Here is a 26,944-nt window from a genome sequence, read left to right as displayed (position 1 = left end):
CTTTAATTCAGAAATGGCTGTGAAATATCTGATTAGCTAAATCAGGTTTGTTGGGAGCAGGGAAAACACTCTATGATCGGCATTGTGATTTTTTGGTACATTTTGCATTTATGACATTTGGCAGACATCCTTATCCAGAGCAACTTACACTTTGAACTTAGCAGCTATGCAATTAAGGGCCTTGCTCAGGGGCCCAGAAGTGGCAGCTTGGTGTGGCTGGGATTTGAACTCATGTCCTTCCTATCAAAAGTTCAATGCCTAAATCATTAAGCTACAATCTCACTTTCACTTAACCTTAATGAATGCTACATAGATATCGATATAACTTCTGCTAAAGGGGCAGATTTTGCATTTTGGCAGAAACTTACAATATTGCACAGACCTGAGATTTAGTTCTCAAAGTAAAGTGTCCTCAATGGAAAATGGGTCCCTACAAAACCTTTTGTGTTTATAAAGCATTTAGTTCACAACAATAGAGTTTAAGTACTAGCCCTACAGGTCCCGACAGTAAAATATTTTCCAGCCTCCAAACACAAAGTGCTGATCTCAGCCATGAATAGCAGAACAGGATTTTGGTTTCATCATATTTATACAGAGTTGTTTACCCTGTTTTAAGACTCAGGATCAAAACAAATATGGGCATTTGTATCAGAACTCCATAATGAACCAGGTCTGTCACTCATGCAGCTGCGAAGAACTGCTTTACTCACTTTTTGTAATGTAATGTAATATTATGCTGCTCTTGGTTTTATAGAGGTGAAAAGGCAAACGTAGACTGCATCAAAATGAACGATGAAATTTATTATTTATGACAAATCTATTCAAACATAACATTAAGGTTTATACAGTCAAATAGGGAACTAATAATAGTTAAGTGATTATAGTTTTATATCCAATTGATTTGTCACTTAAATAACCTGAAAAGAATAATTAAAAAATAAGCATAAATAATAATAATAATAATAATAATAATAATAATAATAATATAAAGAAAAATATGATTTAGTTTGTAATACATAAAAACTGGTTTGGGCCTGGCTTCTGTGTGTATATGATTTTAAGAGCTCATAAAGTAAATGTGATGCATGAAATACAATGGTATGAGAGTGATCTTGGTATCACTGCTCCTTTATAGCCCCAAGAGTCCCAAGTTCGATCTTGAGCTCAAGTGCCTATCTGTGTAGAGTTTCTCTGAATAGCCTCTTTGTGTCTGCCTGAATTTACTCCAGGTTTTCCAGTTTCTACTTACCTTCCAAATGCATTACAGCATGACAGTGGATGAACTGGTTATGTTAAATTGCCCATAGGTGTGAGTGTGTGGTTGCATGTGTGCATGGTCTCCTGGAATGGATTGGTATCCCATTTGAGTTTGGGTGTCCCTGTCAGTTTTGCCAACTTAGAAACTGTCTCTAGATTTACATTCATGGCATTTGCTTATCCAGAGCAACTTACAATTGTATAATTTATACAAGTTAGCAGTTAAGTGCTCTGACATGTACTTAAATAAAATGTAACCATTACTACCACCTGTTTTAGTGTCATGCTGGTAACTGGACCTCACATCATATTAGGATATAATACAAAAGAATTTCAAACAACCACCATATAGACCACAAACAGAGAAAAGAGGATGATGATCAGGTGATCAGGAATGTCTCTGTTCTCAGTCATGTTTACATCACTGACTTCCTCTGTCTCATCCACGTTAACACCATACTTCTCGTTGCCTTCTGCCTTTCTCGTTGTTAGCTTCGTAAACTAGTCTGTGGTGTGCGAGAGCCTGGAAATGATGCACCAGTGTTAGGTTGAAAAAGCAGTGCAATGACAAGAAATAGGTTGATGGGCTGAAAACTGTGCGTAACGAGCAAAGAAAAAAAAACATTGATCATATTACCAAATCGATGAAAACTAATGTAACAAACCTATTAGTGTAAAAAAAAAAATGTCATGAGTGAAAGTAAAAAGTTCCAAAAAAATAAATCATGAAGTAAAGTTCTTATACCAGAAATATCTATTAAAGTAGTAATGAAGTATTTGTACTCTTGTTACTTCCCATCTCTAATCTTAACCATTAACCAATGTAACCAATTAATCATATTAAGTACATTTACACATAGACGATTGTATGAAATCATCTGGCGACTTCTATTGACCTTTCGAGCGTGCGTTGGTTATTTTTTCTGAAAAGAGCTGGCAGAACTGGCTCCTGCTTCACACCCAGTGTTCCTGGAAAGGCCATGGATCTAGTGCAAACCCTGACAAAGATGTATGTTTTATGAAGACTGGCTGTTTCTATTATACCTAAGTTTTATTACGATTTTACCATCATTAAGGGTCTGGCTGCAAAAAACATAAAAGATTAAGACCATCTGACCTAATGTAGCTATGCATTCATTATACAGCATGATCTCAGAATTGTTCATTTGGCCCAGCATGTGTCCCTGCCCTGTGCCCTGCCCCTCCATGTGGCCAGGCCTAATTCCACAGCCATTGTAGCTCAATGAGTTAACCATTTATACCAACGACATCGAGCGGAAGTACAAACATAACCTTCCGACGTGGCGGATAGGATCTTTCCTGGTTTATCTGCAGGAACCAGTGGACAGAAGGAGAATCAGAGCTGTAGTGATATTTGCTTTCGTGATTGTTGTTATGAGACGCAGCCGCCCCTTCGGGACACGGCGGTGACGTCATCGAGCATCTGAGCTCCGGCGCCGAGAGCTGTAGCGGCAGGGTCCGGGCTGTGCGTGCGGTCTCAGGTACACACCCCGCCAGTGCGATGGCTCCACGACTAGCGGGGCAGTGAAACGGAAGAAAAAGATACATTTAATAATATTTAAGAAACATATATATTCGAAGGCACTTCAATTGACCCAGACGCGTGTATTGTGAAATTGCACAGAGCGTGGCGGGGCGCGGCCTCCTCCTGGAGCAGGATCTCGGATCTCGGCAGTGACACCCCATCAGCTCTGGGGGAAAGATGGCGGACCCGGCGGAGTGCACCATCAAAGTGATGTGCCGCTTTAGGCCACTGAACGGCTCCGAGGTGGAAAGAGGGGACAAATATATCCCGAAATTTCAAGGCGATGACAGCGTGGTGATCGCGGTAAGTCGGCGGAAATGCAGGTTTTTTCCTGCTAGGTGGCTAGTAGCCCTTGGCTGGAGCTAGCTGGAGCTTCGTCTTCAAACGGAAACTCGCCCATTGTAGGCCGGCCAAGTCCCCAAATCCTGTCGAAAAAGACACCGGCTTCGGGCCGAACATTTTATTAGCGAGATTTGCTCGTTAAATGAACGAGTCTTTGTTATAACCTTGAAAATCACACACTCGGTTGGCAAAGTCATTAGCTGTATTTGTGCGGCAACAATTATAATGTGCGTGAATGACTTTCTGGCTAACTCTGGACTGGGTAGCAGGCTAATCTCGAGCTAGCTGGGCTATGCTAGTTAGCCTGGTCTAGATGTGTAGCATCATCCTCTGGCCCTCCCTTCCCAAAACTGCGACGAAAGCCAAGCCAACACAGGGCAAAACTCGTTCACGACCGTCTTGCTTGCTGGACGGTAGACTAAAGATAATCCTCGTGGTCGTGTCCGGTTCTGGTCGTAAAGGTTTATTATAGTGAGCTGAGCGGGAGAGCGCGCTAGCCGGTTAGCCACCCACATAGCCGCAACTCACACGGCCTGCTTTATTCATTCGCTCGCTGTTGGTGCATTTTTGTTTGCTAACGTTGGCAGCATTAACGCAGATCGAGATCATCACATAATAGAGCTAAAAACGGTCAGCAAAATAAAGCACACTAATAAAACATTGTGTTATGTATAAATATGTTTTCCCCAGGCATTTTGATGGTTTTTTCTTTATTAGCCAGGCCAGTTGGCACAGCATCACAGCTGCGGCTTGTCCATCATACATCACCCGGTCTACTTTAATCTCTCATGGCAAGTTAGACAAAAGAAAATCCCAATTTTACACTCAGTTACAATCACATTTAATTTTTTTGGGCTCATTCTTGTGCCAATTGTCAGAGATTTGCACTCAAAGACAAAGAAAGGCATTGTTTTGAACAGGTCATTATTTTGGTCCTTGGTCACAACCTGTGCAAATGTATTTAGTATGAAGGGTCAAGTGCAAAAGGTGGCATCTCCATATAGTTTTTGGGTTTAAGATGTACCAGTGCTTTACCATTTATCCGCAAAAAAAGTAGTTCTAAATGAAACGTGAGTTCTGCAGTAAGAGTTTGTGAAGGAGAAAGATTTTTCCATGCCCTGATTTGCAGAAGGCAGGGTGTATCATCTGGTAGATGCGTGTGCTGGAGAATGAAGATTGAGAAGATTGTCTGAAAGAACAGGAGGAACCAAGTTAAAACCAAAGACACATTAAAAAGGGGAGTGCTGATTTTAAGGACCAAGTTAAAAAGGGAATAAGGAAGAAATAAAAAGGTTATTTAAAGCACATTCAGAATGGTTTAGTTGGAGAAATGTTTCAAAACAATCTACCAGCATAGACAAAACAGGAACTGAAACTGTAGATCCATCACATGGTGATTTTATTTTTTATGTGTAATTTGCCTCATTCACTTTTGCCCAAAGGGGCATGCTCAATTTTTTGCACTCAGCTTCACTTAAAAGCAAACCAGTCTTTGTACATCTGTGGCAGTTCGAATGAAAAAAGCCTCCTCCTTCTGTATGTGTACTTCTGTAGTATATTCCTCCTAATTAATCCTGATTCTTATCATTTCTACCCTTTTTATTGTTCCTTTTCTGCTCAAGTTTCAATGAAAGCTCTGTAAACTTTTTTCCTCTGCTGGAACATGGTGTCTGTTTTCCTCTTATGAACATTAGGACTTCCCCTTTAAGCATCAGTTGTTTCTGTTATGCCTTCCAGTGTTGTATGTACTGTCCAGAGTGAGCCATTACTGAGGCCGGGTACGCCATGTTAAATTAAATGGTGTTTTGATGAACCACAAGTGTGGAAGCTTTTGGGAAAAAAAGGATGGAGTTATTCTTACATAAGATGGACCAACGTGACTTTGCCGAGGGCCGGTTCATCCTCGTCGTTGTTCTTTTGCGAAGATGTGTGTCTGATGTTTAGTAAAGCCATGGTTCCTCGTACTAAAGTACTTATCAGTGATGATAAACCAGGACAACAGAATAAATGATCAATTAGTTTTACATTTAAATGTGTGCACCAAACAGGATTTAACACCAACCAAAATATCTTCAGAAATTGTTTAATTTATATTATTGGTTACAGTCAATAACATTAGGTTATAAATCTGAGTTTTTAGAGAGTGCACCAATAATTATTGTAATGGGACTCTTTTTTTAGGGGAAAGTTCGCACTACAAAATATACGATTGCCCAGAAATGCGGTTGATGAAGCTGTCAACTAATAATTAAGCTCCTAAACTTAGTTTCATTAAAGAAATTAACGTGTTTTGGTTTAAATGACTGCAATAATCTGCAAAATTTGAATTAATGAATCAACTTTCTTCAGACTTTATTTATTAGTTCTTAGTGCTGGTGATGTGACTGCAATGGCTGATGTTTAAATTAGATCAAGCAGGGCAGTGAACCGTCCCTGTTATAATTTTGCCAACTTGATAAAAAGTTTAATGATCTAGCTAAATTGCTGACAAGGGGTCATCAATTCCAATCTTAGAAGGCCAGAGTCTAGCACTTCGTGGTAATGTTCCTGCTTAAAGCTACCGGGTGTGGAAGAAGAAAATTATAATTTATAAGACAGTGTTCCTGAGCTGCTGTCAGTCTTCCTAACGGTCCTGCAGTAGTAGTGCACACTCAGACCTGTCACGCTTCTCCGGTGGGAATTGGCAGGACATTTGTACTTCTGTGTGGCGGTACTGGTGTACTAGCAGGACGAATGCAATATATTGGCTACGTGACTTAGGCATCACACAATCTTTTTACTTTTTTGAAGGCATGACTGTATTTGTTTTATTTTCCATATAAACCATGATGTTGGCTGTGGATTTTGGCAAGGCACTACTCACAGACATGTGAGTAACAGATATTTGTTTATTTATTTGAAAGATGAATTTATTTAGGATTTTTCCCTTCTTTTGTACCTAATTTTCTCTTGGTCAGTTCCCACCTAGCAGCCAGCTTTGTCCTATCACACAACCTTTGCTAACCAGGGAGGGTGAAGGCATACACAGAGATGTGTGAACCAGCAAGTGTTGGTAATGCTGCAGCACATCAGCAGAACACACTCAGGAGAGAGTGCTATCTACCCTCTTCCCCAATGAGCTCATACATGGTTGGCATTCCATCTCTTCCACACAGATATCACAGGTGGTTTTGATGTCCCTCGCCATCATTTAGGTTTGAACTCGCAGTCCCCTGGTAGGATGAACAATTTTCTGTTCTGCCACCTGGGAGACAAACGTGTGCCTTTTCCCGTAGTCTCTGTATTCTGTCAAATGGCTGGCTCCTGAATAAGCACAAAGATTGCTGATGTTCACACCCTTTGCAGTAAATCCTCACAGCTTGCACATTGTTGTTCTGCACAAGATCTGATTTTAAAGCATGTTCACTCTATAGACCGAACCAGTTTGGTGCAGAATACCTCATGTCTGTATTTTTGCACCATATAGAACAGCAAGTTCTCTGCCAACATCGAACACAACGCGGTTGCTTCATGAACAGTTATGAACAGCGCAGCAGGATGCTTTCTGTCGACCTTGCATATCTCACGTACATTTGCATATAAATGCGGCTCGTCTCATGAATCTTTTTTCTTCCTGATCTGCAGCAGGTAGTGCCTGTGTTTTAGGCGTAGACAGAGTGACTGATTGCATGGAGAATTGTTTCTGCTCTCCTTCCTTCTTTTCTTTATATTGTACTTAAAGTTTACATGTGTACATGACGTGTAAAGTTTTTGGTTTTGGATGGAGGGCATGGTCCGGTGGATGTTATGAGTATTGACAACGTGCTGAACTCTGGTCATATAGGAATAGAACTAATGATGTCAAGCACATAGCTATGAGTCTTTGCAATTGTATAAAGCAAATCAATTTCTAGTCCGTTTGTAATTATTATTTCAAATGTGAATGTTTTGGATTAGGCATCTTTATCACTCCCAAGGGCTATGATTCAAGCTAGATCTATAGTGTGTCAGGTTCTTCTGTAGCTTCTCTTGTGCAATTTGTTTCAAAAGATTTGCAGTTAAACAACATTTTCGATGACTCTGCTTATATTGTAGATGCAATGTTTGTTGGGCCAGCTGGCACCATGCAGTACCACCAAAAGAATTAAAGGAATAAACCAGGCTGGAAAACAAAACTTTAAATCTGTGCCAAATTCACTGGCACTATGGATCTGTTGTGAGATTAAGCATCAGCATTAATCATCATCAACTGGGATGACCAGTGACTGTATAGGCTATAATTTGAGTTACACAGATGGGGCCGTTCATGTTTTTGGTGCTTATGGTGCATTTGCCTAAAAAGGACTGTCCAAAGTATGTACCCTAGAGCCAAATCTGGCTCGCAGACGGATATAATAATGCACATGACTGCTTTCTTTGGATGTATGATTGATTGTCTGCTAACAAACACGGACAGTTTGTCCTTTCACCTGAAGGTGGCAGCAGACATTGTTACCACTGTTAGTCTTTTTCTAATTATAAATAGATTTATAACAACTATTAATTTAATAGTGATTGTCTTTGCTACACCCAAAAAGCACAAAGTGGTGAGATCTAATGTTCAGACAGTCCTGTATTAGTGTTTTGGTAATTTCTGAGTATTGTATTTATAAATTTTTTCTTGACTGGACATTTACTCCAAAACATTCAGTTAGTTTTTTTTCTTTCTTTACTGCTGATCTACACAATATAGTTTAAACATGTAATGCATTGAGTCATTGAATGTTTTTGCCTCAACATCAGACCCTAAATACCCTTTAGTAGTAAACATGAATAAACAGAGATTAAAACATGTTCTGACTGTATAACAGGCCTTGTTCTTTAATCACAACAAAGTTTGCTTAACTGCAGACTCGTTTTATCGCCGATTTTCTAAATGGCAATTGCTTAATTCCTTTGGCACCACACAGACTGCTAAACAGTTAGGTTGCCTGTGTTTTTATTGCGAATGCCCTGTCTCATGACAGCAGTCGGCTGATTAGCCAAAGATGCATCCAGCCAGCTACAGTTGCTTTTACACATAATGTAGCTGAATAAAGAAGGTCTTTATTTGCTCTCGTCTAACACAAACGATCTTTTATCTGTTATCCAGTGAAAACAAACGGGGAGAGAAAGATGCAGAATTATTCATCCGTTTCTTTTTTCTTTGGTTTTCAGGGAAAGCCGTACATGTTTGACCGTGTTTTCCAGTCCAAAACTAACCAGGAGCAGGTGTACAACGCCTGCGCACAGAAGATTGTTAAAGGTGAGGACTGTCACAGTTTGAGAACACTGAGATAGACATTTCCAGAGCTTCATGAACATATGTGGGATAATTACTGGACCATAGTCTGATTTTGAATTTTGCGCATCATAACACATTGACTTAAACATCTACATTTTATTGCTCATCACTTTCACATATTGAATGTGTTTATTCCTGCTCCCATTTGTAGATGTTCTTGAGGGTTATAATGGTACAATATTTGCTTATGGACAGACCTCATCTGGTAAAACACATACTATGGAGGTAAGACGTTGGACTATGGAGCTGCAGAAAGCTGTGCATAACTAAATCATAATGCATAATAATGAATCATGCTTAAGAAACACATTTTTATATTTTTTCAGGGTAATTTGCATGATCCAGATGGAATGGGAATCATTCCGCGTATTGTACAGGACATATTTAACTACATTTACTCCATGGATGAAAACCTGGAATTCCATATCAAGGTAAATGAGCTAAAACTTCAAGCAGCTTCGGGGTCACTGTATATAAAGTGTAATAACATTTATGTCATTGATTGGTTTTGTTTGCTAGGTCTCCTATTTTGAAATTTACCTTGATAAAATCAGAGACTTGCTGGATGGTAAGTGTGACGGCATTAATTGCTGTAAATACAGCGTACTCAAATTGCGCTTGAAATATTTCTTTTCTTTATTTGAATTTTTAATTAATTCAAAAATATCTCTCACTTGCAGTGTCCAAGACAAATCTGTCTGTGCATGAAGACAAGAACAGGGTCCCATATGTCAAGGTAAGCATGATGCATGAACAATGGTATCAGAATAAAGCAGGCTGGTTGGTTGTGTGTAGGGATAGACAGGGATAATTAATGCTGTCTCTGTCTCTGTCTGTCTGTCTGTCTGTCTGTCTGTCTGTCTGTCTGTCTGTCTGTCTGTCTGTCCAGGGTTGTACTGAGCGCTTTGTTTGCAGCCCAGATGAGGTGATGGACACCATCGATGAGGGCAAATCCAATAGACATGTGGCTGTGACAAGTATGCCCAAGCACTTTTTTTTCTAGCCCACCACTTTATTAAATTACATTTCTTGCTATTGGTCTTATGATTGAGCTCACCAACATTCCTGCATCTAATTCACTTCTGCTTCTAATGTCACGTATACCGCACACTGTAGGTATACAGAACTTCCCTCCGAAAAGCATGGTACTGTGCTGGTAGTATATGTAGGACATCTACTTCTTATCTTGTTCTATGAGTTGTTTTTTTATTTTGTTTTCAAAGAAAAGACTAAGCATTCCATGTTCCTGACTGTTTTTGGAAAACTTTCACACAACCTCTGAAGTTCTTGAAGTTTGCACTCTTGAGGAAATTACCCAGGAAGTATTAGTTATCTTGTAAATCTCAGCACTCTGATTGGTGTGCTAGTCTTGAAAGTCAGACAGGATGTGCTCTAGTATACTACATTTATTGTGGTTGCTGGAGTGTTACAAGTATAAAGGGATGTATTAAGAGCCCCCCGCTGTCAACAGTCCTGGAGTTTCTTCCTGGAATTGCCTGTGATTCAAACAAATTACTTGAGCTTAAGTTTGTTTGGCTGACAAAAAATCCATGTTGCATGAGTAATTGTTCAAAACAAAGCAGGGTGGTAAACGTCAGCATGTGCAAGCCATTCCGATTCTCTATTAAATTACCGTCACATTGGAGGGCTTGCAGCAGGTCTGATTTGACCGTCTAATGTTGAGCTGAAAAAAAAAATCCCCAAGCTGTTTTTACTGTACAGTATATGAAAGTCAACAATAAAAGCTAGAACATGTAAGTAACAATTGTTTCTCTCTCCTGTGTGTTTTTGCCAGACATGAATGAGCACAGCTCTAGGAGTCACAGTATCTTCCTGATTAATGTAAAGCAAGAGAACACACAGACAGAGCAAAAGCTGAGTGGGAAGCTGTATTTGGTCGATCTGGCTGGCAGTGAGAAGGTAAACCTGACCACCAGTTCGGTTTTGATCTAATTTTTGGTAGCTTTCTCCATCTTGTTCTCTTATCCATGCTGTTGCGGTTATGTAGTCCTACCTGTGTGTGTGTGTGTGTGTGTGTGTGTGTGTGTGTGTAGGTCAGTAAAACCGGAGCTGAAGGAGCTGTGTTGGATGAAGCCAAAAATATTAACAAGTCCCTCTCTTCTCTGGGAAATGTAATTTCTGCACTGGCTGAAGGATCGGTATGTTTAGTACATTTTCATATTATTAAAAAAAAAAAAAGTTCTAAGTAATATGGATGATACCATTCCAGATTTCTATGGTGCATTCATGAACTTTCTGCCATTTTGTTATTTCACTCATATTATATGCGTTTTGTCAGACGTATGTTCCGTATAGAGACAGTAAGATGACTAGGATTCTTCAGGACTCTCTGGGTGGTAATTGCAGGACCACCATTGTCATTTGCTGCTCCCCCTCCTCTTATAATGAGGCTGAGACCAAATCTACACTCATGTTTGGACAGAGGTGAGGACATACTCACATATCACATACTTAAATCCAAATTCTTTAAATCTGCAAATTGGTTTCCAGACTTTGCAAACGTTGGAAAATAAACCAAATAGGATTATTTGTGAGTTTAGTTTTCAGTGTTTTCAGTGCTTGCATAAGAAAATTAAAATCTGCTCCATATTTCCAGTTTTCACCAAACAGAGTGTGTTTGTGTGCATATGCTGTCTTCAGGGCAAAGACCATTAAGAACACGGTGACTGTAAATGTGGAGTTGACGGCAGAACAGTGGAAGAAAAAATATGAGAAGGAGAAAGAGAAGAACAAGACGCTCCGCAACACTATTACCTGGCTGGAAAATGAGCTGAACCGCTGGAGGAATGGTAAAAATCCCCTCACCACATTATTTATGATCGTGTTCCTTTAGAGCACAATATAAATAGCGTTATTATTAGTGTGTTATAAGATTTGTGTGGTTGGTTTTAGGTGAGACTGTTCCGATGGATGAGCAATATGATAAAGAGAAGGCCAACGCTGAGGTTTTGGCTCTGGATAATACCATGAATAACGACAAGATAGCGTCCACTCCCAACATACCCGGAGTGCGTCTGACGGACACTGAGAGAGAGAAGTGTGAAGCTGAGCTGGCAAAACTCTACAAGCAGCTCGATGATAAGGTACTGCCCCCGTTCTTTCTCTATCTATCTATCTATCTATCTATCTATCTATCTATCTATCTATCTATCTATCTATCTATCTATCTATCTATCTATCTATCTATCATCTATCTATCTATCTATCTATCTATCTATCTATCTATCTATCTATCTATCTATCTATCTATCTATCTATCTATCTATCTATCTATCTATTTGATATGCTTTGTTATGATTGTTTATTGTTTATTTGTTCTTTGTATTGTAGGATGATGAGATAAATCAGCAGTCTCAGCTTGCTGAAAAGCTCAAGCAGCAGATGTTGGATCAGGAGGAGGTGAGTCTCTGCAGGTCTATGCTGTTCGCTCTGTGATTAAAACATGTGCGCTGCATTAATGAACGCATGTGCTCTGTAGCTTCTGGCTTCTTCTCGGAGAGACCATGACAACCTACAGGCCGAGCTGATGCGGCTGCAAATGGAAAATGAAGCCTCTAAGGAGGAGGTGAAGGAGGTGCTGCAGGCACTGGAGGAACTGGCTGTCAACTATGACCAGAAGAGCCAGGAGGTGGAGGATAAGACCAAAGAGTTTGAGACCCTCAGTGAGGAACTCAACCAGAAATCGGTGTGTAGACATTATACATTATTTATATATCATTTAATACACAATTGAAGGTTTTAATTTGGCTTAAAACGGGAGACAATGTTGTACTTAGCAGGGTATTTAATGCAGAGTATTCAGTGCAGTTTCATTGCAATTTATTAATAATTACGCTAAAGCAATATGCTTTTATTTTTGTTGTTTGTTTTATTAGGTTGGAGCTGACGAGTAACAGTAACATTTGTTTAATTTGTCTTTACTGCTGCTTATTATAGTTTTGTATATTTGTTTCCCCCCCAGAGTGTTTTGGCCTCTCTAGATTCTGAGCTGCAAAAGCTGAAGGAGATGACTAACCACCAGAAGAAGAGGGTATCTGAAATGATGTCGTCACTGCTTAAAGACCTGGCAGAGATCGGCATTGCTGTGGGCAGCAATGACATCAAGGTAGGTGACAGAGAGGCTGTGCTTCAGAACCTTTGCAGAATGCTGGTGTTGCGACAACTGGGATGGAACTTTACTTGAACCTGTACATGTCTTTCACCTCAACAGAATAACATTTGTATTTTTTTTTTTTTTTTTTTTTTTTACACCAGCAGCAGTTGCTTTTTGTCTGTTTCTTTTTTGTCACTTTTATTTTGGCAAACTTCTGATACTTTTCCCTCTGTCATTCTCTCTCTCAGCAGCATGAGGGCAGTGGGATGATTGATGAAGAGTTCACTGTGGCAAGGCTTTACATCAGTAAGATGAAGTCGGAGGTCAAGACCCTGGTGAAGCGCAGCAAGCAGCTGGAGACGGCTCAGACCGACAGCAATAAGAAGATGGACGAGAATGAGAAGGAGCTGGCTGCATGCCAGCTTCGCATCTCTCAGGTAACTAACATGAGTGCAATAGGACTGAAAAACTAAGACATTTATTAGATTTATTTGCCATTTATACGGGTGAACACTTCATTTTATGCAATTTTATCTTTATCTTATCTTAACTCAGCTACGTGTTCGATAGATAGGACTTTAGTTCAGGTACACAGCAAAGAAATGCAGCTTAGCATCTAACAGAAGTGCACGTATTAGCACTGCAAATTAACAAACTAAGGGGAAAATATGTACAACAAATAAATAAGAATCATTTAAGTATGATTTTTATTTTCTTTGCAGCATGAGGCTAAAATTAAGTCTCTAACGGAGTACCTTCAGAATGTGGAACACAAAAAGAGGCAGTTGGAGGAAAATGTCGACTCGCTCAACGAGGAACTTGTCAAAATCAATGCACAGGGTACGTGCACACTTCTAGTTTTTTGTTTGTTTATTGGATTTTACAGTTAACTTGAATATATCCATTTGAAGCTTTAGATACAAGTCTCTTAAAATTGCTTTGGTGGAAATCTGCCTCGGTATTTTTCTTTTCTGAATATTTGTTGCATGTAATTGTTTACAGAGAAAGTCCATGCTATGGAGAAAGAGAATGAGATTCAGTCAGCCAATGAAGTCAAGGTATGCAACTATAAACCACCACTGTAATATATTTGTACATTATCAATAGACTACATGATCTAGTAAGTTTACACTTACAGATTAGTTCCTGTGCTGTAATCAGTGTTACAGCTAAACAGTTTTTTAATGCATTAGATTTATTATTTATTTATCCACAATAATGTTTTCATAAAAATGATGAGAAATATTTACATTTCTTATTGACTCATTTAAAATCAATTTGCCTGCCTGTCAAATGACCATCTAATAACCTCCAGGGAACTACTTTAATACATAGTTATATGATAAACTAAAACAACATACAGAGAGTTGTGTGCTCACAAGGGTAGAGAAAATAATGAAAAGTAAATCACATTTTAATTACAATTTTATAGCCACTTAATTTGGGTTCCAATCACTTGTTTTCAAGTGTCACATTTTTTCTTGCTTTTGTTTTTTGCCTAATCTTGTGTTTAAGAGAATATTTTCACACTGATCTACGCTCAGTTCTATGAAAAGAGTGAAAGAAAACCTACTAATGAATTCATTAATGATTTAGGAATAAAAATCGTGTGCCTTTGGAAACCAGATTGCAAATGGATAACTCCATCCTAGCTAGAGTCAGGATTGTGTGCATAAGTAATTAGTACAATAGTTTTGAGACTGACATGTATTACAATAATCAAACAAATAATTGATAAGTAATATTTGTAAAGAACCCAGTGCATATGAAGCTATATAAGAAATGGATAAAAGAAATAAGTTAGGTTCTTGGACACCACAAGCCTCCAGAATAGCTTTAAAACAAGTATCTGGCAAATGACTACAGAATATGCTTTGATTTGATGCAGGTGTGATTAGGCTTAATATTTACCTGTTATGTACTAGGTTATTTACAGAGTGTATGTTGATCAACTGCTCTTGATTTCTCCTTAAGCCTTTGGGAATTTTAGCTTATGTTTTCAGGCTAACATAAATCACAGCTAAACATCTCAATCTTGTTTGTTGATTCTTTTTTGATGCCAGGACTCATAATGGAATGTGTCTGTGTGTTTAGGCTGCAGTGGAGCAGCAGATCCAGAACCACAGGGAGGCTCATCAGAAGCAGCTCAGCAGCCTGAGAGATGAGCTCGAGAATAAGGAGAAGCTTATTACTGAACTACAGGAGTAAGACTATAGATGAATAGGGATGGATTACAAAAGCCCTGATATAGTAATCACCTTTTCATCTTTAATAATCTATTATCATTCTGTCTCTGTTTGTATACAGTTTGAACCAGAAGATTATGTTGGAGCAGGAGCGTCTCCGGGTCGAACACGAGAAGCTCAAATCTATGGACCAGGAAAAGAGCCGCAAGTTGCATGAGCTCACGTATGTGTTTGTCACACATGCCAGATGTTTGCTTTGAGTCTTGAGTGTACATTACTTTGTGTAGTAGCTGAAAATGTATTTATGTATTTATTTATTTATTTATTCACCCACCCCCCCTGCTTCTTCAAAATGGTTATTTGTATCTAACTATGTGTTTGTGAGAACAGGGTTATGCAGGACAGAAGGGAGCAGGCCAGACAAGACCTCAAGGGCCTGGAAGAGACAGTTGTGAGTTATTTATTCTCATTGCTGAGGGAGTTTCAGGTTATATCTGAGGATTGTGTGGTCATGTGCTCAGTCTATTTTTTCACCATTTTCACCAGGCTAAAGAGCTGCAGACACTCCATAACTTGCGGAAATTATTTGTGCAAGACTTGGCAACCCGGGTCAAGAAGGTGAAAATTATTATTTTTATTTTATTTGGTAATTAACATTAGGGACCCATAAGGGGTTTTAATCATATTGTACCCAGATTAATGTAAAATCTGCACTTTTGTTTGTTAAATGTGTCATTTAAATCATGGTGTTAGATGGTCGAGTAATAAATTAGTCTACTAATTTATCCTACTTGTTTGATATAACCCTAGAATTCTAATGGTATATTGGATCTTTTGCCCAACCACACACACACACACACAGTAATGCCTGTAATGGGATAAATGTATGATGTGTTCATGCGCAAGTTTTTTTTGGCTTTTTGCAGAGCGCGGAGATGGACTCAGATGACACTGGTGGCAGTGCTGCTCAGAAACAGAAGATCTCCTTCCTGGAGAACAATCTGGAACAGCTCACTAAAGTCCATAAGCAGGTAAACACACAATCCTATGAACATAGGGCTGCACAATAATGACCATCAAAATGCTTACTTTCTCTTTAAATCTGCCTTTTAATATCGGACATTACATTTACCTCATGCTACATTGGTGTAAGAATTTCTTTAGAGAGTGATTTAAAAGGAGCTTATTTGATAGACCTCCCACTTCTGTCTTTTCTGGGCAAATATTAGGTTTGCTCGAGATAACCATTTCATACAATATCCTTGCTCTGCTTGCAGCTGGTGCGTGATAATGCAGATCTGCGCTGTGAGCTGCCTAAGCTGGAGAAACGTCTGCGTGCAACTGCTGAGCGTGTGAAGGCTCTGGAGTCCGCGCTGAAGGAGGCCAAAGAGAATGCAGCACGCGACCGCAAGCGCTATCAGCAGGAGGTGGACCGCATTAAAGAAGCCGTCAGAGCCAAGACCATGGGACGCAGAGGACACTCGGCTCAGATTGGTACACACAATAGACAATCTTTAACTACAAGGACAATGCTTCTGCCAATTATAAGAGAATTTGGAGCCAGTGTTTGATTAGCTTTCAGAAAACAGCATGCGTAAAGCACACACACGAGTCAAGCCTTCTAGTTAATGATCCCCGTATAGGTTTACTTAATTCGTTCTAAGTAATGCAATGCAAAAAATTGTTCTGAAACAATTTTGTCTTAAGGGGAGGTGTTCATGTAAATTGAATAATTTTAATGCCCAGAACACAACTGATATTTGAAAATAAATATAGAACATTATTAAAAGGTTAATTTAAGTGTTTTTCAATTAATCTCTAGGGATTTGGAAAAAAAATAAAATACTGCATCCAACCTCTAGATGGCATTCAAAACAATTTAGGTCTTCGGTATATGCAACAATTAGTGTCATTCCATACAAGTTAGACGAGTTTAGGGAAATGTGGTTTAAAGGTTATAGAAAAAGAATATAGAATAATATATACAGCAGCATATGTGATTATATTGAGGTGTTGAAAGATGGATCATGATAAATATAATTATGGCAGAGGCACAATTTTAAATTTATTGGAATATATATTACTTTAAGCTGCCTATGTGCATTGTTTGTGTATAGTATTTCATTTTCTGGCCCCATTAACACCACATATTGCTTCCCAATCAAGCCAAACCCATCAGACCAGGCCAGCCACCCGTGGCATCTCCCACCCACCCCAACATCAACCGCCCTGGTGCGGGGGTCTTCAATAACCAGCCAGTGGTCATCCGGGGAGGAGGTGGAGCCAAACAGTAAACTTGTACGTTAACTGATATCTTTTGTTAGTTTGTGATTTCCTACTTGGTTATTTTAATGCTGATAATCTGAACTTTAATCTTTTTTTTTAATTTTTTTTATAGGATTTGAAGTCTGCAAGTCTAGATGAAGTCAGAAGAACTGAGCTGGCCTTTCAACACTGGACAGTTCAACAGGCCTAACACTTTAAACTATATATATATATATATATATATATATATATATATATATATATATATATATATATATATATATATATATATATAATATTTGAATATAAGTATATATATGTATGAAATATTCCTACATTGGCTGTACAGTTGTCCACTCTGGTCATATGTTTAGAGATTCCATGTCCCTGTTTAAACACACCAAAAAAAAGAGAAAGAAATAGGACAAAAATGAGTGCAATCACTGCTCTGTAAGTAGCTTGTAGCTTCACTCTTAATTGCATTAGATTTTTAGCCCTCACTGTGCCAAGCGGAATGTATCATCAAAATGGAGACACAAAAAAAAGCAGGAATGAATGGAAAATTAACTTAAAAAAAAAAAAAAAAGGGTAAACGTAAACCCAGCTACTGCATTCTCCTAGCTTATTCATGTATGCATCATGCTACTTGTTTTTAATTGTTTTGGAGAGAGTGACTGTGTTCTTCCACTGAGCGGTTTCCAATAAACTAATTCACTTGAATAGATAAGTTAAACACTACAGTTGGACTACGTGAACACAACCTTTTTCCGTGCACTGGGACAAAGTTTTTGGGGCCTTAGCAGGGTAACGTGGTGTAAAAAGGAATAAAGAAATTGGAACAAATAAATGAAGGTTTAATGAGAACACAAAGCTGCTGATTGTAGACACTCCACATGTTTCTTTAAAGCACTGTATAAAAACATAGTGGTAAATGTGCATCATTACTGATAGTGATATCAGCATTATGAAATGTGTGTAAAAGCTCAGTTTCTGTGTAAATGGAAGGTCATCTGTCATGTTCTAGATATTGCTGTTTTTATAAATGAATGGATTTAACAAATCAAGTCACTACTCATCAGTTAATCCTACTGATTGGGAGTACTGCCTTATAGTCTATCATTAGTTCAGCCTGTGATCTAATATAATGTGGATATGTGAAGAAATGCAGTAGCATTTTAACTAATAGAATTAGACATTTTACCTCTGATGGGCTTTGAATTGAATTCCCCAATAAGGAAGTGAGCTGTTTTAACCTTTCCTTTTAGTAAGTGAACATATTCATTACACCCACATTAAGCAATATAGAGAATGTTGGCTTTGTGGTTTTGCATAGCTTAAAAGCAACTGGTCTCTGTATCTTGGTACGGATGCAACACCTGCAGAAATGGTCAGAATTCATTTGAAATTACTACTTCCTGTTTTAGTTCATCCAAACAAGCCTGTGCCATGCTTGAAATAATATTCAACCATCACCATTTTGCAAAAGATTTTACCGATGACCACGGCCAGTAGCTGATCTTTGCAGATTTGTCACAGTCATTGATCATCAGTGGTCATTGACCGTGATTCTGAATTCTGCTTTTACAAATTGTATGGACTATGTTTTCACAAACCCGGCTCTAAGCTTTCATCATGCTTTAGCTCATGAATATTTATTGTGATTAAATGTAGCCGTTGTGCTTGGCTTGCACATTTAATAAAATCCAAATCAGTTAAATGTTTCATACCCACCACTGTTTTAAGCATTTTGTTGCCTTTGTGATTGCAGTTAGAAATCTAGGTTTGGTCTTTTGATAACTTTTCTCTTGTCCAGTTCGAAGACTCAGCATGACATTGCAGCGTTTAATGGCCTAGCTGAATTTACAATAGGTCTATTTAATAGTTATTTACCACGTTTTCATTGTATTTGCAGGTGGATGTTTTATTTATTGATGTTTTAATATAGACATGGGAATTATTGTTGTTTCATTTTTTTATTTTTTTATTTTTTTTTTTTTTATACGTTTTATTTTCTCTTCGGCTTTCATTTAGTTTTCCTTTACCGATGACATTTTCACCTACATCTTTTCTCAGTGCTCCTTTGTAAATTTTTGTTCCAATAGCAAGCAGGGTGACAGAATAACTGATAGAAATGAAATTATTTGTGCAATATGGATCAGACATAATGCATCATCAATATTTTGTAAAAATTAATTAAGTATAAACAAACATGACTGGCCTGGTTTTATTCTATTTCCCTCTGTACTCTTTGAAAGCACTTTAAATGTTCCATCTCAGTTGAACGCCTCACTCATTGTAATCCGAGTTAAAGTGTCTCATGTCAAATCGATTAGATTAGGGTTTTTTTTCCTTTGAGTTTTGTCATTATTTTTTCGAACAGTTTTGCTTACAGAGATCATTTTGTCTTGAATCTGCATCGTAGTTTAAAAAAAGATAACAGTACCTGTAATGATGGAGAGGGACCTCTGTGTGTGTGTGTGTGTGTATACATTCGGCTCTCTTGAGTTGTGCAGAGTCAAAAACTGGACTGAACTGTATATTTCTTCTGAATGCTTACTGTAGGGCAGGTTTTCACCCCTTGACATGAAATAAAAATAAAAATTAATGGCATAATATTGGTTGGGGTTTTATTTTTTCTTGGTAGGTTGATAACTTGATTTTACAGCTTTAGTCATTTTTTTTATTAAAAAAATCATTTTAATATTTTGTAGAAATAATCGACTCTTTTAAATAGTACTGGCTTTAAATAAGCACATGGTGGCAGTATTAATCCACACAAGTTCTCACACACGTCTCCATGGTACCTTGACACAACTGTTCCCTTGTTCTAGTTCATTAGCAATGTGGACTGATCCAGTTATGAACTTGAGGGACAGTGAAACAGAATCCTAGTCTAAACATCTCAGTGAAGCAAAATTTTGCATATTTAATGGGGTATATAATTATTATTATTAGTGTCTGAATTACAGTCAGTACAGTGGACTGGTGTCTCATCCATGGTGTATCATCTTCCATTGGCCCTGTGATAATGTGATAGTCTCTACACACTGTAAGCCTGACCAAAGTGATTCCTAAGAGTGTACAATGTTGCATCCCCCTTGTTGAATATGATGAATATGATTTGCCAGCCTGTACACCCATTTATTGCCTTTGTTACTGCATTCAACACTTTGCATATTTTTCGAGAACCCATTTTTCTGTCGTCTTCAGCTCCAGCTTGGATATATTACGATCATAGCAAAGCAAGTTTAATAATAATAATAAAATTGTACACATTTTTTATTATGTGTTAATTTGGGATGCCCCCGTTTTCACTGGATTGTGTGTTAGTTTGAACCTGTACTTGTTGATCTCCTTCTCGTGAAGTGATCGAGGTCATGCATTTACCAGGGCAGCGTAGATGATGGTGCAAAACATGCGCACGCAGCACAGCTCAGTTCTAGAAGAAAGATACAGGGTGCGGAATACGAGCACGCGCAGTGACGCGGACGCGCGCCTCGATTCCAGCACCTCCAGAGCACCGGATTGGGCGCGAGGGCGCGCAGGAGCACGGGAGCGCGCGCGTTCCAGGGTAGCGGTGGAGGAGTAGCGCTTCGTGCTGGTGCAGTTCAGTTGCAAGTGCTTTTTCTCTCGATCGCTGTCTCCAAACACACCGCGGGGGGAAATTACAGGGTTTTTTAAGTTTTTTTGGGGGATTTTCGGACACGGCAGCACCGAGTGCGTGGACGTAAGGTCAGTGCCCAGGGTTTCTCCTTTTTTGGGGGGATTAAAATTCTCTTGTTGGAGAAATAAAGAGTCATATTGTTGTTGCTTGGTTGATGGCTGGCGGGTTGCACCGCTGCGGCTAACCAGTAACCACTTCGGCTCGGAGGGGAAAAAAAGCTGCGGTGAAATTTACGCCTCGTTTCAGCTCCGTAGTAAAGCGCCTTTAAATGCGTTGCTGAAACGTGTGTGTTTAATAGGAATGTGTACGTCCATGCTGTACATAATCATGCAGATTAGTGTAAACAAATACAAAGTTATGAATTGCTCGGTGTTTAATTTACATACTCATAACAACCCTGTTGTTGGGGCAGGTTTGGGTTGATCCAGAGCTACAAACTGGACGGCTCAGGCTCTAAGACTGGAGGATCAGTCAATTACTTTCTAAAAAATAAATAAAAGAAATTCCTTTGTGTGTGTGTGTTATCAAGCCTTACATGTTTCACCGGTTTGTCACTGCTGACCAAACAGCGAGCTGTGTGTGTGTGTGTGTGTGTGCACGCGCTGCCTCTCATAGGGCATACACTCTATTTCTGTTTGCATAGGCACAAACATGGACCAAGTTTTTGGGTTAATATTGACTTCCTTGCCCCCCACACGCACACAAACACATTGGTGGTAAAGGCAGATAGGCCAGAATCAGGACAGAAAGAGGTGTGTGTGTGTGCCTCATTAACTTCGCCATTGCGGGGTTTTTTTTTCCCAGAGTAGTATTTGAGGAGCAGGATGTTCCTGCTCTGGCTCTTGAGCTGAATGAACCCTTGGAGGTGATGCATTCAACCCCAAACACAGCGCATGTGAATCCTAACACCACTCAATGCCATTAGGTTAATTATAGACTGCTTTATCCGGTCACTCAGCCCAGCAGAATAGCTAAGCAGATTGGGCTTTTAGCATAGCAAGCTTGTTTTTGTATCCTCGAAATGCAACCTTGATGTGTTTGTTCACTCCAAGGGGAAAAACAGTGAACACGTACTGTACCTTTTCTTGTAGTTGGGTTGTGCGCTTATCATTTTCACCTCTTTCACCTGGATACAGTGCGCTTATGGTATGTAAACGGGTTAGTTCTTAGACCTGTAGTGTGCATGTAGAGCATTTTTACCTCTACAGGTAAGATGCACATGGAGAACATGCACAGAAGCTCCACACTGGTTGTAACCCAAGCTGAATTAGAAACACTGGAACGCAGTTCATCGCTGCCACCCGAATTCTACTCAACAGAAACTTGAGGTTGTGGTGGTATAGCACTTATAGTGAAACGCTTCGTAGAAATAACTGGTGAAGTAAACGAGTGGTATATGAAGTGGTGATGTTCAACGTCCCATCAGCAGGTTGTAAGTTAAAATCCATCACCACCAAGCTGCCACTGCTGGGCCCTTGACAACTGATCAGGTGTAGAAAATGACAGAAACGGTAAGCCGCTCTGGATAAGGACGGCTGCCGGATGCCATAAATGTAAAATAAACTGGAATCACGTGTTCAACAATGCAGTCTTCCAATAATCTTGCAACATTTGCAGCATTTTACTGTTTGCCGTTTAGTACGGATGCATTCTATGGCATGAACAGTTAATGTGTTGTAAACAAATACTAATATGGGTATAAACAGGAAGTGTACAATTCCCTTTTTTTTACTTTTGAGAACAATAGAGGTTGAGAACAGAAGTAATAATACCAGGGGAGAAAGTACAGTGACAGCAGGTAGATATGAAGCTTGCAAGACTATGGAAGAGATTTTTTTTATGTGAACATGACCAGCATGTGCATTGGAGTGGTCTGGTCCATAATGGTTTCAATGATCCTGCTAATTTGTTTATATTTTGGGAACTGAAACCAAGTATATTTGTTAGGAAAAGTTGTTGGCAGACAGAAACAAACAAAATAACCTTCCTGAAACCTTCTGGTTAAGGTCGTATTTATGTCAGATTTGAATCCCAACAGGTACCGATAAGAATATTTGGGTAAAGTTGCAGGAATTGTTACAAATGGCACTGACTTTTTTACAATCAGTCTGGGTGTAGCTTTGCGAGAATTTTCAATCAGTTCGTGTTCCATCTGTCATGGTGTTCCTTTTCGTCCACCTGTAAGTACCGAATGAAAACCTTCTTGCTGTAATCTGTGAGAAATTGTTGATCCTATCCTTCAAAGAGGAAACCGGTAACTGTGAGACCGTCAATCATTTTAGTTGACTGTAAACCCAGACATGTTGTGAGAGCCAGTAGTGATTTCTCCGTGCTTTGTGATTCTGACCTCACACTCTCAGCCAAACTCGAGTCCTTCCATCTGCTCCCTGCCTCCGCTTTGGGCTCGGTTCAAACTCAGAAATGGGAGCCACATGCTAGAGAGAAATCCCAGCCTTTTTCTGTTTTAGAATGGAATGAGACTGTATGCGCACTTAATTGAGACATGTCTGTGTCTCAGACAGTTCGTGTTAGAAAGTATCACCCACCTTGTGCTTTGTCATGTGGTGTGACTGAGAAACTCACTGTACATCAGCATTTTCAGTTGTTTTCCTCATACAGGTGTTAAAGGAAGTGCTGATAGCCCTTTGATAAGGCATTATGTATGTGTTCTCAGAGGCGAAAACCTGTTTTTGGGACATTTTGTGTAGTTTCACCTTTTTATTCCAGACCTGTTGCATGTGAATGGATTGTACTTGATTTGGCAAATGATGCAGTTACTTTTAAAATTTGGAGTAAATGTGCTGAATGGTATACACACGGGATGCTCTGGCATTTCATTTCTGTGGATAAATAACAATTCAGGAAACCTTTTATTCAGAAATGCAATTATTTCACAGAAATCAGACACTGTGTGCTGATATCTTAAATCTCTCTCTCTTTAACCACTACACTCCCACCGTGTGATATTACAGTTTACTTTTGAAGCTAGGAAGATCTAGTAACAATGTGTGTGAATATTTTAGGGTAAGTTCCCTAAACATGACCTTTTTCACAGACACTATTTGCCAGATTTGAATCTGGTGGCAACAGCAAGCCGATGGACTATTGGCATATTTTGCTGTACGCATGCATGTTAAGATGACCGTCACATACTTCACCAAGTCCGGCTGGAGGATCTGACCTCCGTTAAAACCTGACGGGAAGTATGTTTGTTCTGTGTCCTCATTTGGTTTTTCCTCTTTCGTCTCTTTTAACAGCACTGCACTTCACCGAAGTGCTATTTATTCTGTGTTTTCCTTCATGATGTGTTTTTTTTTTCTTTTCATGTCTTCACTCTTAAACACAGGCTGAAATAATCTTGTTTTACCCCTTTGGCAGCTGCAGGGTCTTGGCAGCCGTGACGATGTATTATGTCAGGGTGAATAAAAGTAAGTGGGCTTTTGATTTTGTTGCCAGAAATGCTACAAGCGCCTTTAGTGCTGCATGTTTGGATGGAAGACGAGGCAAATTCTCTCGACACGCTACGTATAAGGTATTAGGTATGATTGTTTCACGACAGTTGGCGGTGTCTGGTGGGAAACGTGATATAAATATTAGTTGTTGCTTAGCAGGAGAGCAGAAATGATGCGACATAGACGGTGCGTTTGATGTGCTAATGTGTAATGATGACGGTTTGATATCGTTCTCAAATTTATGTAGGTGTAAATTCCTTTTCTGCAGCAGTACGGCTCGGACAGTCCTCCTTGCTATAACTGGTAATTGATAGATTTATAATATAGAGCTATTCAAAGAGAATGTACCGATTTCATTATGCAATATTTTATTAAGGAAAAGTAATGCAGAACTCCGGCCAAGTCACAAGTATTCTACTCACAATCAACTAAGATAACTCCTCTTTCAAACGGTCACTGACTCATTCCATGACGATGTTTGAGAACTGAAGCAATGCGTCATGATATCCGTTCATTCTTTTTGAATAACCCTGTATTATATGTATAATTCAGTTTGATGAAGTTTTCTGTTGTGAAACACATTTATTTTACATCTCGCATGTCCGTGCCTTGTCGCAGAGTTCTGACTGAGAAGTCTATGCTTTCCGGTTACTTGGTCTTATATTATGTGTGGGCAGGAACAAAAACCAGCTGTTAATGCTGTACCGTAAGTGATCATTCGAATCATGATCATCAAATAGTTGTAATGCAAGAGATCAATAAAATGCCAAAGCAGAAAATGAAAGGAAAACAATCCTCTGCTTTAACCCAGGCTATATTACAGCACCAAGCATGGATTATTTTCTAATTAAAGCACAGCACATTAAGCTCTTTACTCAATTTTTTTAACTTGTTTTCAACTTTGGCTCAGGCTATGACTATGGTATTTTGAACTACCTAAGTGTCTAGCACATGCGATTAAATCTGCTTTAAGTCGGAGGAGATGCAGCTTGCGATGCCAAAAACTGTTGATCAAAGATAATATACGGTCGTTTCTGCAGCTCTTAAAACAATATTGGTGCTAAGGGAAAATATGCAACAATTGGCTGGTAGGATCATATCCTGGATGTTGAATATAATACAGAAAAGAAGTAAATAATGACGCTTGTCTTGAGGTGTCCAGAGATGAGTGTCCTTAGCATCTAAGATTGTTTGAAGCTGATGCATAACCCATTTGAGACTTAAATGATGTGCTTTTAGTTTGTGCCATAAAAGTGTCAGTTTACAACGCTGTGCGCTGTACTGCGTCTGAAGGATTATATTCATCGATATAGTCAAGATTTGCTTTTCACGTGGTTCTTGGTAAACCCTTGAAAGGGTTGGGTGAGAAAAGCCCAGTGTGAAGGCCATTTAGGAAATGCTAGAAACCGAACAGCTGGCTTCAACTCCCATGCCAAGTTCTACCAATCCTATCCCATCCTGAGCACTGATGCTGAAACTGGTTTATTCCACATGCTAGAGTCATGTGACATTTGATATTAAGATGCTTGGTTTGTTTGAAAGTTTGTTGTAACTAATAAACTGGCATTAACAGTTCATATTCATTATTACTGTAGTTTTGGACTCTGGAATAGACCTCAATTATGTCTGGTGTCAAAATCAAGCACTTGTATATGAGAGCTATAATAACTCCCTCTCAGCACAATGTTTTTTTTTTTCTGCACACACTGCTAATCAGTCTCAGCTGTTCCCAATACAGCATAGTTAACATCTGACAGATGCTGTCATTTTTATCAACTCTGTGCAACCAGATGTTTGACCCATTCGTCACATTCCTGCTTCCAGTAGGAGACTAGTATGAGGGAGCAGTAGTAGAGTAAACCGACGCATGGTACGGTTTTATCAATACCGTGGTGACGTCTTCCAGGAAATGAAACGTGAAGATTTAATAGATTCCCTTTGAGTATTTCAACAGAAATGCTGGTTCTAACCAATTCCTGTAGAGCAGTATTTTTTATAATTGCGTTATTTTAAAACGTGACACCAGGGGTTTTACAGCTGCTGTCAGTGGGATTTTTTGTGGGATTGTTTTATAAAGAATCTCTAATTGTGACTGTATTGCTTAGTTTGATCATTTAAAACATCTTTCAGAAAATCTGTAGAATCAGCTCAGTTGAAAGAAGTCATCAAATAATGAAAAAATAATTTCAAAAAGACTAAACATAAAACTATATAGACGCCTGACTATAAGATCAGGTGCTATTTAGACACCCTATTCCACATTTAGTTGTCGTATAACTTCTACTTCTCAGGAAAGATTTTCCACTAGATTTTGGAGTGCGGTTGTGGAGATTTATGCTCGCTAAGCCACAAGGGTGTTTGTAAAGTCAGTTACTGATGAAACTCTATGGCCACTGAAGATCTTCCTCTACAACCCATGTTAAACCATATTTTCATAAAACGGGCTTCGTGCACAAAGGTATCGGGGTGCTGGAAACCGGTTTGGGTCTCCTAGTTCAAGTGAAGGAAAAGTTTAATGCTACTTCATCCAGCGACTTCCAAAATAACTGTGCCTCCAACTTCATGGTAATAGTTTGTTGAAAAGTCAGGTGTCCGAATACTTTTGTAGATAAAATATACCGTAATTTCTATTAAGCGCACCCAAATATAAGCCGCACCCACTGAATTTTACAAAGGTTTTTATTTTGAACATAAATAAGCCGCACCTTTCTATAAGTCTACATTGAAACTAATGAACTTTACACAGGCTTTACCGAAAGACAGTGTCTGTTACACGGCTTGTATCTAAACAGTAGCCTACCTAGAAAGTAATTGTT

General features: G+C 39.0%; 2 protein-coding genes across 13 annotated transcripts in view; both read left to right on the top strand.

Moving 5' to 3' along the window:
• Positions 1 to 2,120: 2,120 nt before the first annotated feature.
• On the top strand, positions 2,121 to 19,627 carry kif5bb (kinesin family member 5B, b). Of its 2 annotated transcripts, XM_046853814.1 has the most exons (27): positions 2,123 to 2,759; positions 2,903 to 3,106; positions 8,321 to 8,408; positions 8,599 to 8,672; positions 8,774 to 8,878; positions 8,967 to 9,015; positions 9,128 to 9,183; positions 9,337 to 9,424; positions 10,243 to 10,367; positions 10,502 to 10,606; positions 10,747 to 10,892; positions 11,109 to 11,257; positions 11,361 to 11,551; positions 11,799 to 11,867; positions 11,947 to 12,153; positions 12,430 to 12,573; positions 12,810 to 12,998; positions 13,284 to 13,401; positions 13,564 to 13,619; positions 14,656 to 14,765; positions 14,869 to 14,970; positions 15,138 to 15,198; positions 15,294 to 15,365; positions 15,674 to 15,778; positions 16,025 to 16,241; positions 16,914 to 17,045; positions 17,146 to 19,627. In XM_046853814.1, the coding sequence occupies exons 2-26, from the start codon at positions 2,981 to 2,983 to the stop codon at positions 17,039 to 17,041; spliced, it is 2,880 nt and encodes a 959-aa protein (XP_046709770.1). In that variant the 5' UTR covers positions 2,123 to 2,759; positions 2,903 to 2,980; the 3' UTR covers positions 17,042 to 17,045; positions 17,146 to 19,627. The 2 variants fall into 2 exon arrangements, with proteins under 2 accessions (XP_046709771.1, XP_046709770.1); XM_046853815.1 differs by having other exon boundaries at positions 2,121 to 3,106; positions 12,813 to 12,998.
• Positions 19,628 to 20,472: 845 nt separating this feature from the next.
• The window catches only part of arhgap12b (Rho GTPase activating protein 12b), a 49,997-nt gene continuing 43,525 nt past the window's right edge, over positions 20,473 to 26,944 (top strand). For 3 of the 11 annotated variants that reach the window (XM_046853933.1, XM_046853927.1, XM_046853925.1), the window contains exon 1: positions 20,474 to 20,744. The gene's annotated coding sequence lies outside the window, so the exon portion shown is untranslated. Of the gene's footprint in view, positions 20,745 to 26,944 lie in introns of all 11 variants that reach the window. The other 8 variants (XM_046853930.1, XM_046853926.1, XM_046853935.1 and 5 more) reach the window with 5 other exon arrangements.

This window comes from Silurus meridionalis, chromosome 7 (genome assembly GCF_014805685.1).
Source record: "Silurus meridionalis isolate SWU-2019-XX chromosome 7, ASM1480568v1, whole genome shotgun sequence".
Lineage (NCBI taxonomy): Eukaryota > Metazoa > Chordata > Actinopteri > Siluriformes > Siluridae > Silurus > Silurus meridionalis.
This window is presented reverse-complemented; position numbering and strand designations above follow the sequence as displayed.

What these genes read in the sequence shown, in the direction of transcription:
- kif5bb (XM_046853814.1), top strand. Translation starts at nt 2,981, where the DNA reads ATGGCGGACCCGGCGGAGTGCACCATCAAAGTGATGTGCCGCTTTAGG. An exon ending in GTAAAACACATACTATGGAG is followed by an intron (nt 8,673 to 8,773) that starts GTAAGACGTTGG and finishes ATATTTTTTCAG; the next exon opens with GGTAATTTGCATGATCCAGA. An exon ending in TGGCAACCCGGGTCAAGAAG is followed by an intron (nt 15,366 to 15,673) that starts GTGAAAATTATT and finishes GGCTTTTTGCAG; the next exon opens with AGCGCGGAGATGGACTCAGA.